Below are 18,113 nucleotides of genomic sequence, written 5' to 3' on the forward strand. Positions count from 1 at the left end.
CTAGAATAATGGCAGCGTCAGATCCAAGTATAGGATCCAAACCCATACACCGAGGAAGAATGAAGACTGACAACAACACATCCGACATTTGCTGGGCAATAGGGAATACCGTTCTATTCCCAAAGAAATACATCTTTCATTTTTGTATAAGATAACAGAAAAAGAAAAGTCTTCTAGAGGAAAATATGAAGTCACTCTTTCCTCAAAATTAGATTCATAAGCCTAAGAAGACATCCTTGAAGCATAACCTTCTCCCTCCAATCCCTGCTCTTCTGACTGAAATTCAGTGTCAGAAGGAGAGAGAACACTCTTTCCTGTCTGAAAGTGAAACAAGCAAAGTAAAAGAAGTAATCATTTCCCTAGGCAAATTCCCACAAGTCTTCCCTGTCTACAGAAACACAGAAAGGAGAAAAAAAAAAAAAATATATATATATATATATATATATATATATATATATATATATATATTTTTTTTTTTTTTTAAACTTAAGATAATCCCTGGGAAAAGACTGGCCTAACACAGGTACACTCTCCAGGGGTTTGGGATTACTTTCCGGGCAAGGTGGGATCAAAAACAAACCCCTTCCCTCAACACTGACAAGAGTGATTCTCCCTTGGCTGGGGTGAGCAATCCTACAAGATGAAGAGGACATGTCTATCCTCTTCTCCTTAGTGGCTGTAGATGCTACACCAGAAGGTTGAGGGAAAATGAGAGGCCTAAGGAATGATGACCAGCTAAAGCAAAGTCACCCATTGTTAGCTGAAGCAAAGAGGGACCCAGCCTGCCACCCAAAGTATTCCTGACAAATTTTCTTCTTGCAGATGGGGGAAGAAAGAACCAAGGAGACAAAAAATGGCTCTATATGTTCAGCCACAAAAGGAAAACTCAGAGAATTTAAGATGCACTTGCAAGAATCTGTAAAATTCAGTGTCAGGCAAAATATACTTTTCACAGTCTTGAAAAGCACCAGTCTAGCCCCAGTGGATAAATTCTCTATAAAAAAATATCTATAGTTGAAAAACAAATATAAACACATTTCCACAAGTATTCACAGTACTTAAATTCCTTGTTACAGAATGACAGTCAAAATAAAACTAGTTTCCTAGCATAAATAATACTAGTTTTAGAGAAAAAAAAACACTAGTATTTCTCAGAAAAATAAAACATTGGAGGTTTTATCTGCCCAGCCTTAAAGGATCACTAGCCAACTGACAGTTTCACAAAGCCCTCTGAAGAAGTGCTCTTTGGCAGTAAGAAAACTCTGAAGATTTTGACACTTTGTCAGGTATGTGGAGCGCTGCTCAAGCTCCAGAAAGTTAGAGCACATGAAGGGTGCCCTTTAGCTTTGAAAACTAGCCAATTGGCAAGGACAGGACCCGAACAGTTTAGGCTAATGCAACAAAAATCTAATGTTGAAAAACTTGTTACTCCCTGGCTGGTTAGTCTGTATGTAAACTTAAGATGTCTAAGATACCTTTATAAATTGGGCTTCAGTTATTCTAGTTAGCATACATGTGTAAGCTGTCTATAGGGCAGGAACTGTGGCTCATTACTGGTTGGTCAAGGAATCATTTTCCTGAACTTCTGTCCTATTTTATAAACCTTCCTATTCTGAAGACCTGAACATCATGGTTGACCGCCCATTCATCATTTCAGCTCATTAGCTCATCAGAATTGAAATTTGTGTTTGGATGGCATTTCTCCTAATGACCATCCTCTATTCATACAATCTTGGGTTTTAGGCCCTTAAGTGTAGGCAATTATATACTTGCTGCAAATTATATGACCAGTTCCACAAATGGGATGAGAAAGATGTCTGCAATATTCAGTGCTGTATAATTTCAGTTGCTTCATAACTTATATAAAGAGTGCATTGACTCTCACATAAGAATTGCACTCATATTCTTCAAACCTTTCTACTTAATGTAACTTTGAGGTTGTATGACCTCAAAGATGGGTGCAGTTGTACTGGTAATAAAAAAAAAAAAAAAAAAGGCGGAGGGTAGAGAAAGAATTCTGAAACACACACACAGATGATGTAATTTCCTTGAGTGCTGCTTGTGGAATTTTGCAGCTCAATCAGAAAGTTATCCTTGTGTTGACAGCTGATGTTTTGATGTTTCGGACCCACAGAAGCTGTTTATCAGGGTATCCTGTACAGAACGTTATTTGGTTATTTACAGGAACAGGGGTGGCCCTCAGGGTGAACCTATAATCTTTTATGTGAGTTATTTCTAAATTATCACTGCACCATTCCATTAACCTCCCTGACTTCTTTGTGGAGAGAAAAAACAGAGAAGAAAGTACCCTTCATACCCCTGGGCATAGCTCAACTGTTATCGGAGTCTGGTGCAAGAGTTATCATTCAGATATTCACCTCCTCAGGTCAGAAAGGAATAGCTTGCAGTTGTCAGTCAGACACCATGCACATGAGCTGCCAACTTCATTATTTGTCATTAAGCTGGGAATTGCCAGCTATCGGGTGCTGTCATCAAAGTTCATGTCATCAAGCGAGCAGCTGTTTCCAGTGTTTGTTTTGCGACTGTCAGCACAGCAGATATCTATGTTGTGGTAAAATGGACTTTGGTGCAAAACTTCATCAAACATTTCTGTCAAGATTGCGACTAGCAGAGTTGGGCTACTTTGGGGAAAATCAGTACTCCATGATTCAACAGTGTTGAATTCCACGCTCCTGCAATTCTCTTGCTCCTTCTGCCTTGGTGGTTACTGCTTGGGATTCAACCCTGACAAGAAATTATCAAAAAAGGTCTTCTGTGATCGACAGCACATACATTCTTACCATATCAGCTAGTTTATGATGAGATTCTATGAAGAAACCAAAGGCAGTCGACTTGTACAACTGTTTATTAATATAACTAAAAACTTAAAACTTAAGCAAGTTACAAAACGTAATAATTCCAAAACACTAAGCGCTTTCACCCATCTCATCAGTGGGTTTCATCAGAGTAACTTCCTTTTAATACACTTCCTTAATATACCCTATCTAATTTGAAATCCACAAATCAGCCTCTTTCATCAAATACTTGTTAATTAGAATGTGGTCATTTAAAATACAAGCTGTTTAAAATACAAGTTGTTTAAAATTGATGCTTCAAATCCATTCTTGCTTAACACTTGACACGTAGACAAAATCATAACAAAATCAACGCCTCGTTGTACCTATACTTAAAAAAATATATATATGTTGTATAAATATATTTTTGTATATAAATGTAAATATAAATATAATTATAAATATAAATATAAAATATATAATTATATAAATAAAATGCTTTCTTGTTAAATGTTTCATCTTGTAGCGGTGGAACAATAAAATGTATAAATACATATACGCATCATTTAAAATAATATATTGTTGTATTGTAGTTAATAAATATATTTAGAATTATTTTATAGAATTTTAAAAATATATAATTGCATAACAATCTTTCTCCAGCTTTAAAAAATTAAAAACCCATTATATTAAGTAAAATTTATGTTTTAAAATACTGGAGATGGAGACATGTTCATCAATTCCTGGCATACTACTATCATTGAGTCTAAGTTGCCATAAGCATTCTTTTGCTTCTAATAAGTTGTTAACATCTCCCCCCTTATTAACATTTTATGGAATCCTGTCTATTACAAAAATATAAATCTTTTAAAATCCTCACATTTAGTACTGTGTACGTATAAAGAATTAGTAGATCTTTTATTTTTAATGTCCCTATTGTGTTCCATTATACGATCTTTCAATTTTCTTACAGTTTTTCCTACATAAAATGCTGGACATGATAAACAAGTAGCTAAATACACCACCATTTTTTGTGTTACAATTCACATGTCCTGGGCATTTCATAGATTTGTTGTAATTCTATAATCACATATGGACCATCATTGATAAATTTGCATGTTTTACAAGCCCCACACTTACTCATCTTAGAATTGTTGTATGATTGTCTATTACTGTTATTCTCAAAATAGTCTTTTAAGTTCTTTCCTCTACTTTATGTGATGTTCAGACTATTACTAATAATACTTAAACCTTCTACTTTGTTGCTAAACACATTCATCCATACTTCATTCAAAATATTAACCATTGTACCAGATGTTTCATTAAACGGTATAACAAATGCATCTCCTCTATTGCTCAGTTTACCTTTCAAAACTTTGTTAAAACCAAATTTTAAAATAGGTTTAAAACTGTAATTCCTTTTAGTTACTATTTCTTTCTTTGTGTCCATAAGTAATTGCATAGGATATCCCCTTTCTGTGAACATTTCAATAAGCTTGTTAATTTCAACATAAAAATTGTTGTCATCACTTATAATCCTAGACAGTCTCACCATTTGGCCTTTTACTAAGTTCTTTTTTTGAAAATAAGGGTGAAAACTGTCAAAATGTAAAAAGGAATTAGAATAAGTTTTTTTCCTAAAAATATTAGAATTTATTCCTTCATCATTTTTTTGAAGTAGTATGTCCAAGTATTCACAGTTGTTTTTGAATATGTGATGTGTAAATTTCAAAAAAGAGGATGTGGTATCTAAGAAGGCTAAAAAATCCATAATTTCCTTCTCATCACCATTCCAGTAGATTACAATATCATCCAAAAATCTCAGGTATAAAGTAATTTTTGACCAAAATTTAGAAGTGAAAACCTTCTGGCTCTCCCACCATGCTAAAACTAAATTTGCATACGTTGGGGCACATCTAGTCCCCAATGCTACACCTGCCTTTTGTCTATAAAATTCACCCTCCATAGAAAAATAATTGTTTGTTAAAACCATTTCCATTAAATCAGTAATAACTCTGTTTTTGTCCATACTCATGTCACCAAATGATGACAGACTTGCCTGGAACATACTTAGCCCCAAATCATGAGGTATAACCGAAAACAAGTTAATTATGTCAATAGTGACCATAATAGTGTCCTTATTAATGAGGGTTGTGTGTTCTTTGATAACTTCTAAACAGTGCCAGGAATCTTTAAGAATATGTGGTAGTTTAGACAAGATATTTTTACAATTCACGTCTATATAATGTGCAACGGCCTCCAATTTAGATCCCTTGGCTGAGACTATAGGTCTAAATGGAGGGTTGGCAACACTCTTGTGAATTTTTGGTATACCAAACACAGTCGGTGTGATAGGGAATTCTACTAATAAATAGTCATACTCCCCCTTGTCTATAACACCGTCCATTAGTAGTTCATAAAGCTGTCAATCTAACTTAGTGTAGGCTCTACTCATCTCAAACCTTGACACCTTTTCGTACGTGTCAGTATCACTTAACATGTCACACATCTTAATTACAATAATCATTTTTCGTCATTACCACAACCCCCCCTCCCTCGTCTGGTTTCATGATTCTGTACTGCCAGAGCTAGTCAGTTCCTTCAAACAAAATCTCTCTGCTACTGTTAAATTGTCTTGCATTTTTGTTGTTTTTTTCAAAACTCTCCTAAACTCCATGTCACATAACATTTCAAATAAATAAATAATAGAATTTTGTGGGGGTATAAATGTACTACTTCTTTTCAATTGAAAATAGTTAAAATCTGGTTAAATATGTTTGTTAGCGTTTGTAGAAAAAAAACATTTTAAGATTCAATTTTCTGGTATATAGTTTTAAGTTAAGTATAATTTTACCTATATCCGTTTTGAAATTAGGGACAAAAGTAAAACCTTTTTTAAAAAGATCAATGTAATCTTTACTAAGTACTTTTTCTGTATAATTGTACACTGTGAATCCACCATCCACTATTGCTGAACAATGTAAACACTGTTGGTAAAAAATGTTGTTCTCTGTTTTGTTATTCAAACTAATATCATTATAGAAAAACTGTTCTTCTTCATTAACATGTGTATTAAATTCAATTACTTCAATATTCATATATGCGTCGTGAACATGACTATGATTGATGGACTCTTGACCTGTGGCAATACAACCATCTCCCATGTTGCCACACAGTCCATCATTCCCTATCATTTCTTCACTGTGATTCAGTAGTATGAATTTGTTCTGTACCTCATCATGTCCCTGCTTACTTGTTGTTGATAATGACCCTGGTACCGATCGCGAATGCATTCGGATCTCCTTAGTGTGGGTTCCTCTAAAAAAAACCCTATCCTGTTTGTTATGGTTTGAAACATAATTCGATCTTGAACTCTTATTGTTTGCTGTTTTGTGCTGTTCAATATTCTACTACACTACAATACAACAATATATTATTTTAAATGATGCGTATATGTATTTATTTATACATTTTATTGTTCCACCGCTACAAGATGAAACATTTGACAAGAAAGCATTTTATTTATATAATTATATATTTTATATTTATATTTATAATTATATTTATATTTACATTTATATACAAAAATATATGTATACAACATATATATATATATATATATATATATATATATATATATATATATTTTTTTTTTAAGTATAGGTACAACGAGGCGTTGATTTTGTTATGATTTTGTCTACGTGTCAAGTGTTAGGCAAGAATGGATTTGAAGCATAAATTTTAAACAACTTGTATTTTAAACAGCTTGTATTTTAAATGACCACATTCTAATTAACAAGTATTTGATGAAAGAGGCTGATTTGTGGATTTCAAATTAGATAGGGTATATTAAGGAAGTGTATTAAAAGGAAGTTACTCTGATGAAACCCACTGATGAGATGGGTGAAAGCGCTTAGTGTTTTGGAATTATTATGTTTTGTAACTTGCTTGAGTTTTAAGTTTTTAGTTATATTAATAAACAGTCGTACCAGACAAGTCGACTGCCTTGGTTTCTTCATAGTTTTTTTCGTTGTATGTTCGTTATTTTATAATTATGATGAGATTCTGTTTGATGGGCCAGGAAAACCTTTTCTTAATCCAAATGTGTATGTGTGGCTCTTTCACTAGCTGCATCTGCAAGTTTTTATTTCTACATTACTTGTTTAGTAACTTTTCTGCAAAATCTGCCTTACAATTTCTTGATTTGTAGGAAGGTGTTCACTACTGGCATGTGTAGAAATTGGCAAGCACTCTACATGTGTGCACTTATTTAGTGTATTACATCATGAAGTGAAGCACCTCTCCCAGTCACACCTATCTAACTAAAAAAAATCTTACATAATTCAGCACTAAAGACAATGTCCATTAACTACTAGTGGACTCCTCATACAAACTGAGAGGTTTCACCACTTGATCTGAGGTCACTTGTTTGCAGACTGGGAGGTCTTGAATTTACAAGAGGATGTGCAATCACCACAAACCAGCCCAGGCAGGTATGACCCTAGCCCTGAGCAGCATCCTACCATCACCCAGAATGATACCACAGTACAATCAGAAAATTATTGATTTCAACAATTGCCTAAGTTTCTGGTGTCATTCTAAGGGGACCCAGTATCTGTCTGCCTGGGATGATATGACTGACAGACCTCGATGCTTTGCCAGAGATGGCCTGCATCTGTCATCCCTGGGCTTCCAGATACTGGTCAAGGTTCTTGTAACACTAGAGTGCCTTTTTTAGGTGGTGTTCAAAAGACCAAATTACCACCGTAACAGCTACAAACAAATGCAATCTGAGGGTCATGCTGCTCAACGCTAGAATTCTAAATCTCAAAATGCATTCGTTCAAGGCACTCCTTAAAATGGAGAACACTGACATTTGTGCTGTAACAGAGACTTGGTACAAGGCAGCAGAAAGCACCCCTGCACTACCAGGCTATAACTCATTCCACATCTTTCGGCCCCAGAACTTGGACCGAAGCTCCAAAGGCAGTGGTGTTTCCATATTCATAAAGGATGCTCACACCTCCAAACTGGTAGCCCAACATAATGCATCAGAGATACTTCAGGTGCAGCTAACACTGGGTAAGACGGTGATTCAGGTCGTAGCCTGCTATAGGTCCCCAACCATGTCCCAAGACTCGCACTCCACATTCCTAAGCACCCTGGAGAATATTAAGGTCAAACCTAACACTCTCTTACTAGGTGACTGGGAAAACTACTCATGTACCAATACACTTGCCCAACGTTTCCTGGAGTTCATTAATTCCAATGCCCTGGACCAGCTTGTTCTTACCCCCACTAGAGGTAACATCATCCTTGGCCTGGTCATTACTAACATGGGCAACTGTTGCACTACACCAATAGTCAGCTCCTCCTTGGTTATATCCGACCACAAACTAATCACCTTGGAAATCCCCCCGCAAAGGTAACCACCATGAAAAACTGCTCCAAAGCTAACCTTGGGCTCCTAAAAACGAAGGTGACTAACTTCACAGCACCCATGCAAATGGACAATAGTTGCATGACTGCTGAATCATACACCAATGCATTGTACGAACACATACACAAATGCATGGATCTCGCCATACCCAATAGAACCAAGAAGCTCTCCTCCAAAAAGAGGAAGCCAATCTGTTGGTCCCCTGCCATAAACAAACTCTACAACAAAAAGACGAAATTGATGCGGAATAAGTTGAAGTCCCAAGACTGGAAAAATTCCATTATCAGCCTCAACAAAAAATTGAGATCCCTCATCAAATCCTCTAAAGCTAGCTATGAAAACAGAATTGCAGCAGATAGTAAAGACAACCACAAGGCCTTCTATAGTTATGTAAAGAATCTCCACAGCAATACCCAGATTTGCTCTGAGCTACTGCACAATGGTACCTCCTATACTGAGCCAACAGATATTGTCAGTATACTGGCCGACAGATTCAGTGCCAACATTACCCCTCTCCCCCCCCAAAGGACCAATCACAATACTAGTAGATTGCCAGACACCCAGTATTACTGCTGCACAGGTTAAAACAGCACTGTCCAAGGCCAAGAATACAGCTTCTATGGGACCTGACAATATCCCTTGTTGTGTTCTGCATGAACTAAAGAGTGAACTGGCACCTCACCTGTGTGCCCTGTTCAATCACAGCCTCACCTCAGGCTTTTTCCCTACCAAATGGCGCACTGCTACAGTCATCCCTCTCCACAAAGGAGGAGTGACTACAGACCCTGGGAACTATCCTCCCATTAGCCTGGTGAGTCTGATATGCAAAGCTACGGAACGCATCATCGTGGACCTAATAAACAAGGACATAGGAAATCTCCAAATTCTGGATCCCATGTGGTTTGGTTTTGTGAAGGGTAGATCATGCCTGCTCAACTTGGTTGACTTCTCTGAGTCAGTCATCAGAGCTGTGGATGAAGGCAGGGTGGTTTAAACAGCCTACCTTGATCTGGCCAAGGTTTGATACCATTCCCCACTCAGGAATTATAGAAAAACTCACTAAGCTAAGCATCAACCCCTATATCACTAGGTGGGTTGCAAACTGGCTCACAGATAGAACCCACAGTGTGAAAGTAGCTGACTCCAAGTCAGACTGCCAACTAGTCATGAGTGGAGTCCCAAAGGGTTCAGTCCTGGGTCCTCTCCTGTTTGGTATCTACTTCTCTGAAGTCCAGGCCAACATGAAGGGACTCTGGCTGACAAAGTTCACAGACGGTTGCAAGTTGGGAGCTATTATTAACTACCCATGTGATGTTGACATCCTACAGAATGGCCTCACTGAGACCAGCGACTGGTGTCAGAACCATGGCCTAAAGCTCAATGCCAAAAAATGTGTCATCATCCCCTTTGGGAAAAACCCGGTTCCCATGAATTACCACACTGATTCGGAAAAACCCGGTTCCCATGAATTACCACACTGATGGTAGTCCACTGAACACAGAAGGAGTTATAAGAGATCTGGGAACACAGGTTGACAGCAACCTCTCTTTTGATCACCACATTGCCACTGTGGTCAAAAAAGTCCTATGTGGCACACCTTTATTACTAAGGGTTTTGCATCCAGGAAGAAAGAGGTCATTGTCTCCCTCTACTCTTCCCTGATTAGGCCAATCATTGAGTGCAATGCCCCATTTGGCGTGTACTTCAGTAGACACCTGTAACAACTGGAGAGGCCACAAAAGCATCTCACAAAGAAGATCCTAGGGCTTAAGCACTTGTCCTATATGGAGAGACTCAAAAAACTCCAACTGTTCTCTATCTCAAATTGCCTACTTAGAGGCGATCTCTGCTCGACTTACAAAGCCATGTCTGACCCAGCTCTGTTAGAAATGCTACATCTAAGAAATCCCAATACCTCTACACCACACGCTCCACAGACCTCAACCTCATTACCACAATTAACAGAACATGCTGGAGGGACAGGTTCATAACCCGGAAACTAACCATGCTATGGAATAGACTTCCCATACATGTCAAGCAGAGCATCTCGCTGACCCTCTTCAAGAGAAATCTTGATGAGTGGATGGGAAACAGAAAATTCACCCTGTGGATAACTCCAGTGGCTCTATTCAACAGAAACACTGGGAACTAAGGTTGGGTGGCACTATGCCAGAGTAATCCTATGGCTAGGCTTGTAAAGGCCCTAGGGCCATTAGCCTAGTACACACCTATGAACCAGTTACAAAACAATGCACTCATCCAAAGAAATGTGACTGCTATTCATGCCAAATAATGTGGTAACCATAACCTCTAGGACTTTTATTGTGAGACACTTGGCAATCTCTGTATCTCACTTCTGCTTTCATGTACGCAAGCATGCACACACATAAACATGCTTTTTTTCTATTTTAATTACTTTTGGTTTTAATTTTATGTGCACGAAACAGCAAAGCTCTGCTTAGCGAGTGTAAAAAATGGTAGCCATTTGTTTTTTAAATGTCCAAGCTTCAATGCAGTTTAACAAGCAGCAGATTTGTTTTTAAGTGGGCATTTACATAAATACCCTGCTGGAGAATATTTGTTCTCTAATCGGGGTAGTGATTTGATTCAAATGCATGAAAACATATCTACCACTCTATGGCCCTCAGGTACTTTCTACATTTTAATCTCAGTGACTACCAGCAGATTCACAGACACTTTAGAACTGACTCACTATTTATGTCTGCATTCAGTTTTTAGAAATATATTTTACAGAGCAGAAAAAAAATCTTACCACTGCCACCATTTCTGCTGCATTTCCTCTTGGGCATCGTATTATAGGAACAGCACCTAGGATAAATATAGTTAAGTATTTTATGCAAGACACAATGCATAGAACAAGAAAACTCTAAGCCAAACAGACACAAAATATAACTTATTAAAACTTAATGCTAAAATATCACGATTAAAGAGTGAGGAGTACCATGTAAGTAACAGCAAACCTTGATATCATGTACTTGGTCAATAAAAACTTTTACATCTGAGTATGTAATAAGTTCAACAAGAGAAAGGAAATACTTCAAGATTCTTTATCAAACTTCATTTGGTATGGACTGCGGTTAGGGATACAGATAATAGGCAAAAGGTGATTGGAATTTATTGGAGAAAACTCACAAAGGAACCAAGGCAGTGGGAGCAAATAACTAGAAAGGGAAAGGTAACAGAATGGGAGGAGGCCAATAATGTACTTGGATTGCAGGTTAGAGACTGCCTTCCATATCAAGGATTGATATAACAGTATAGGAAAAGAGAAAGAAATGGGGGGGGGGTTCCTAAATGAAAGACCAGCACTGGTAGAGTTTTCAATAGAATCTATAACAGAAGCTGCCATTAAAAAAGGAATAATTATTAGAGCATATAATATATTGCATGACAATTGTAAGAATCAATCAGAGGGGCTTAGAAAGGATTTGGAAGAGAGACTGAATAAGCAATTCACAAAGAGACAATGGGGGATATATATGTATCTCCCAAATATGCAACAAAGTCTAGAACATTTGGGATCTTTGCCTGGAAGAGTTTACATAGGTACATTTATACCCCAAGTAGACCCCAAAGAATTTTTCTTCAGGTGGACAGCAAATGTTGGAGGTGTGAGGAGCAAAAAAAGGTGGCTGGGAACATATTTTTTGAGTGTAGTGAGCTAGTGGACTTGAGGGATTCCCTGTGTACTGCCCTGTCAGAGATGTTGGGTTAGCAGATTGAAATGACTGGGGAGATGATTTTTTTGAGGTACAATACATTATCGGAATCTCCTAGACATAAGTAAGGCTTTGCTGAGTCTAATTATGGTGGCTGCCAAAAAAGCAATTACACGAAAATGAAAATCAAAGTCGAGACCAACTTTACTAAAAGTAGTGAATATAGAAACAGAGATAAAACAACTGGAATTTGGATCTTTAGAAAAGGGATGGAGCAAACTACACAGGAAAAATATGGGAATTGTAGGAACAATACATGCAGAGAAAGAACAAGGTTTAAGAGGCAGGCTTTGAATGAGCTATATAAAGCTTAACTGACAATGACTAGATAGATTATAAATGATTTATAACGTTTGCAACTACAGTTGTTTCAGTGGTGTCTGTGATGTATAATGTTTGCAACTAAAGTGGTGTCAGTGTTGTTTGTAAGACTGCCTATGTCATATGTGATAATTTAATAGAGATGTTTATTGGAGAGAAATAAAAAAAAAAAAACTTCAGTTGGTAGAGACTACTCTACCTCAGTATGTCCTGCCGCACAGTACCCAACCCCACAAATTCACCTTGTTAGTAGTTAGCCCATATGACTGCTTTTCTCATCTAAATATGGCCACACTACATGAGACACCCAAGCCACCAAGTACTTATCAATGAACAATATCCAAACGGCCTGGCTGCAGGGGCGAGACAGAGCATCTCCATTCATAGCAAGGCTCTATGATTCTTCAGTTGAACTACCACACTGGTAGAATTCTTGTCCTTCAACTCATCTTAGACCAGCCTGTCAAGGGTGACTCTACCAGGAGTACAAAGCTCCAGACAGCACAGATGTAAGGATTATAGGAGTGTGCAATTTGATGCACCATGACAATGTCATTATCCTAATAGGGATCTAGTGGACATGTTCTCCTCGGAGGAGACAATGCCAGAAACAGCTGGTGGGACTAAGTTCATGTCTGTAGATGAGGTCACTGAAACAATTAGATATTACTGTGACAAGGCTGGAAGAGTAAGATGCGAATAAAAATGTTAGAGGTAGTGGGTATTACTGCCAGCTCCATAGTATACACAGATAAAGCCTCGACTACACAACAAGTGACTCAAGTTCAAAAAGCAGCTCGGGCTCCTACTGGAGTTAGTCGAGTGGTGGGAGTAAGAGCCCATTGCTGGTTTACACATCATCAAGGGAAAGAGGTGGTTCTGGCTTGCCACATGGGTAACACCTAGCAGGAGCGCTACATATTCCACCCCATAGAGCTTCAGCCTACTAAACCCACACTGCCAAGTGCAGCTTCACAGAAAGCTGAGGGGAATTCAGCATGAGAAGTCATTTTCCCCTGTAGTAGAATGCATTCATTCAAGTATTCCTTCCACACCCCCAGTAGTTTGTTACTTTTATGGACGGGATATCAAAGCATAGCCAAATTTTGAAGAGTACCCAGTAGTTAAGGATTTGCTGCCTGCAGATGATTACATCCTTCTAGTCTCAACCAACTAATATATGGCATGCACTGGAGTGGTACATAGATATAGTTGAAGTACATAGAAAGAAAATTTGCACATGCAAATGACAGGTCCCATTTTCCTCACAAAAAAGTGAAACATGTTCTTTACGAATGTGTGCATTTTTTTTGAGGGGGGGACACCTACCTAAAGGACAGAACTTTAGGCATCCCCATTTTTCTTTTGTTCAAAACTGAAGGTAGTGAGAATCAGCAGAATGACACAGGATGGGTACAGTGGAGATAGTACCACAGGCTTTGTACCAGGCCAGGATGGCAAATAGAGAACTGGCTAAGAGGATGAAACTCTCAAACTACCAGTTTGTTTATGTCCTCCTCACTTATAGGCATTTACACTCAGCCATGACTGAAACAATGAGATTATGAATACTAATGGGAGAAATTAGGTCTATTCCTAGGTTAAATGGGCTCATTATACATTGCAGTTTTAAGACCTAAGCTACCTCAAGGTTCACAGGAGTTGGTTGAGGTGGCCTGGGGACCTAGTAAGGATACCAATTAGGTAACCTCCTACAGGAGGTGAACCAGGAACAGACCACTAGGAGATAGTCCCACAGCAGACCCAGGGTATACTGGCAGGATTATCTCTCTCAGCTTGTCTTAAATTGCTCAGGAAGCATGCAGCACTGTCTAGAAAGCATTTAGATGGTTAGGGAAGGATGACCTATGCCTGCTCACGTTGCTCTACTACGACCCTTAGCAAGACAAGTGGCTTAAAACACATACAGCTGGATGGATGTATTTATCAATCATATGACACTGTGTCATTTACAGTTTTATACCTTTCAAAGTCTACACAGAAAAGTTAACACTGGCATAATAAAGTGGTCCCCTGGTAATAGCTGAACTGTTAGAAAGACTACAGGGTTATGTGAACAAATTCAAGCCATTATATCTGAAGATAGACAAGACTGGCTGCAGCAGCTGATACATAAAGAGCTAAAGCATGGGCTGCAAGACAATAAATGAGCTTTGGTGACAAACACTCATGCAAACAGGATTAGGAGTCTGACAACACAGAATAGCACATGCAGAATTTTACATGGCTGGTATTACCACACACACATAATTGTGGTGGTGGGGGGGGGCAATGAATCCACATAATGGCTTAGAAGAAAGAGCTCTCTCAGAGTCTATTGCCTGCTCCTGATTATCAGATTGGGACAAACTGTGGTACTTTCTATAGGAAGCACTGGACTGAAGATAAAGTGACAGCAAACAAAGTTAATGTGGCCTCAACAGTATTAGCATTACTCCTCTAAAAGAAGCATGCACCAGGAAACAGAATCTGAAATGCTTTTGGACTAAGTAAAAGTACTAGAAGGAGACTTAAAACCTGGCACTGAAGAAAAAGCTCCCAGCTCTGGCACATGACTTAGGTCTAATAAAGGACTATGGTCATTAAAAAAATGGCAGAGAGGGGAAAACTATACACTGCATTCCCAGGGCAATTAGAGATGGCACAAGTTGGACAGGACAGTCCCAAGTGCAGACCACATAATATCTAGTCATTACTCCTGTTGTTCAAAACTGTTTGTATAGTGTTAGCTGGGGAGCATTTAATTTGAACCTGAATTGTAAACTAAGTTTTGCATAACAAACCTGCGATCACTGGTCTCTAGCAAATCCATGTTATTCTTCATACATTTAATTGTAACTAAGCTGAAATCAAGGAACAAAGACAAAGAAATAAGAAAAAATACAAAATAAAAAAGCAACTAGTGTCAGTGACTGCAAATCAGAAATAAATGTGTGTGTGAAAAAATACATTTATTCAGCTTAGCTAGTAAATACACATAAATGATATGGCAGAGGACAAGTAGTCAAAAGCCAGTTGACTAATAACATTTAAGACTGGCAAATATACAATGTCTGATAAAAGTTCCTGTGAGATTCCCCCCTCCAAAGCTTAAGTAATCTCTGTGTTGACTTTTAAAGTAAAGAGGGTGCAAGGTTGCATGGGGGATGTGGGGAGCTTTACCTCCCACAGTGAATCCTGATAAAAACTAGACATTAATTCTGCTAAAGGTACTTTCATTCATAAGTGGAATTTTAAGTGAGGGTCATCAGTTGGATGATCTAGATCCTATAGCAAAAACAAGGAACTTAATACAACTGTGACGCTACAGATACAACTACTTAAAACATACAAAGGTTTAAAAATAGTAATACAATAATTAAAAGCACAAAAATATAGCTATTATTTAAAGCATTACATTTATATATTTAGGGAACAAGTTTTGAAATTGTTAACCCTAAAGTACCAGCCATTTCAGTGTTCATTATTAGAAAAGCATAAGTATAGTTGACCTATTGAGTAACATATCACTATACAAATGCTCCCATATGTGATAAAGTACATTTGTGCAAGTCCTACTTACCTGTACTAGTAGATGTTCAAATTTTACAATGCCTTAGTGGCATATGGGGTTCTGTACCTGAACAAATCTACACTGGCAGCTTTGGTAGGATGGCATAATGGTTAAGGTGTTTATCTTGCAGACACAAGGTGCAGGGTTTTATTCCCACATTGGGTAATTGGCTAGGGTTAAAATGGCCCACAAGAGCAGTTAGCCTAGTACTAATCTATGAACCTATGAACAAGAGCTCAGAATCCCCTCCTCTGACACTCTGATAGGGGACTGACTAAGCTCCTTCCCATCACAGTAAGTCAATTATTCAGGGTTTTAGGGCTAAGTAGGAAGAACCAAGAAAGACCAAACACAAAAATTGCCTGAAACGAATCAATTCACAGCCAAAAAACTCCAACAGAAATAATCAAACCAACCAGCAAACAAGGTTGGATACCACTGAACTATATATAAAATAAGGAGGATGGTGGGTGGGTGGGTGATGCCATTAACGCAGTGTAAAATTCTAATGCCTACTGCTACAGGTAAGTAGGACTTATACAACTGTACTACGTTCATCATTCACACTGCCTTGGTGGCATATGGATAGATTCCCAAAGCTTACAGTACCTGGGAAGAGGAAGAATAAGGATCCAGGAGCTCCTAAAAATTGTCTTTGCAAGCCTGCTCTGGAACTTGAGAAAGAATCTGGTTTGTAGTGCTTTGGAATGGTATGAACAGAGGATCAGGCTGTTGCCTCTAGAATGCTTCTCGAGGCTATTCCTTTCCAATAAGCCACTGAAAAGAACAAGGTTCTAGTGGAATATGCCCCTGATGAAATGGGCTTAGCCAATCACAGAGAGTCAGAGGAGGGGATTCTAAGCTCTGGAAAGCAGCCAGGGTGGATTGGTGCAGGCACAGAATGCCACATGCCACTGAGGCACTCCAAATGATGAACATAATATGAATCCCGTATTTTACAATATTACTTATTATAGGATATCCTTCACCGTATGACTTTAGCAAAGGTTCCTGGAAAATCACAAGGTCTCATATATGGCACGTAAAGAGGTAGTAGTGGGGACAAATGATCCATTTCAGTAGGACTTACTATCATTGCTCTGAGACTGTTGTTGTTATGTCTTTCGGCTTTTCCCGGTTAGGGGTCACCACAGCGGAACTCCAGTCCGCTAATGATTGGCAGTTGATTTTTACGTGCCGAGTTGCCAGCCCTGACGCACAACCTTCAACGAAGGTACGCCCATTCATGCATGTCTCCATGCAGAAGACGCTCTAGCTGAGAGTCGAACCAGTCAGCATCTTACTGTGAGGCGGCAACGCTACCGCAGCACCACCACCGCTGCTCTGAGACTGTACAAAATCCAAAAAAAAAGCATGGTTTTCTAATGGCCTCTATTAAAGTGAACAGATAAAAGTTTTCAGACCTTTGCATACAAATATTACTACAAAACACTGAGTAGATATAACACTGCCTTACAAATGTTTTCAGCATCTGTATTTCTTTGTGAAGGACTAGTTTTTTTAAAGTTTAGGTGAATTCATTTTAAGCATATACAATAATAAATGGAACACCTGAAAATAAGAGAATGACAATCTGTACACTATTCTACACAATTCAGAGCCCTCATTACCCTTTAATCAAAATTCTACCACATGCTCCAAACAAATTTGATCTCGGTCCCCACACAGATGACATTTAGCTGGAATACACTACTGCAATATAACTTTTGACTTAGACATACTAGCAGCACACTTAAATAATTACACACTCAGCAATAAGCAAGAAGACAAGATCCACCAGTTTTAGCAATGTTGGGAGTTTGCAATTTCATTAAATCTTCTTGAGCAAGATGCCAGTTAGCAACTGTCTACAGAGATCAAATGGTGAATGGCAGCGTAAGAAATTATTTAGAAAATACTTGATGGAATACAGAATAAGCAATGTATGTGATATCAGCAGATCAATCATTAACATTAAAAGTAAATAATAACATAACTAAATTAACGAGTCCAATAGTCTGCACCTATACAATAATAATCATGCATTTGGGTAAAATTCGGTTAATGGCTAGTAATTACATTGTCTAGATGTCAGCAAAGACAACATTTGGAGAAAGTAAGAGAAAATCAATTAGAAAAGGAGAAGAAAAAGCTCCAGCTGGAGAGAACCTTGCAGATATTCAGTAAAAAAAAGGTTCAAGTTTCAGCTTCAGTATAGGAGATGACAAAGTAATTTAGATGAA

General features: G+C 38.1%; 1 protein-coding gene across 3 annotated transcripts in view; it reads right to left on the reverse strand.

The window, feature by feature from the left end:
* SCFD1 (sec1 family domain containing 1) overlaps positions 1 to 18,113 on the reverse strand; it is a 3,579,547-nt gene that overhangs the window by 2,906,141 nt on the left and 655,293 nt on the right. For all 3 annotated transcript variants that reach the window (XM_044073814.1, XM_044073812.1, XM_044073811.1), the window contains exon 8: positions 11,009 to 11,064. In XM_044073814.1, coding sequence (XP_043929749.1) covers positions 11,009 to 11,064 — 56 coding nt within the window. The remainder of the gene's footprint in view (positions 1 to 11,008; positions 11,065 to 18,113) is intronic.

Source organism: Protopterus annectens, chromosome 6.part0, assembly GCF_019279795.1.
Source record: "Protopterus annectens isolate FY-2018-M chromosome 6.part0, PAN1.0, whole genome shotgun sequence".
NCBI classification, from domain to species: Eukaryota; Metazoa; Chordata; order Ceratodontiformes; family Protopteridae; genus Protopterus; species Protopterus annectens.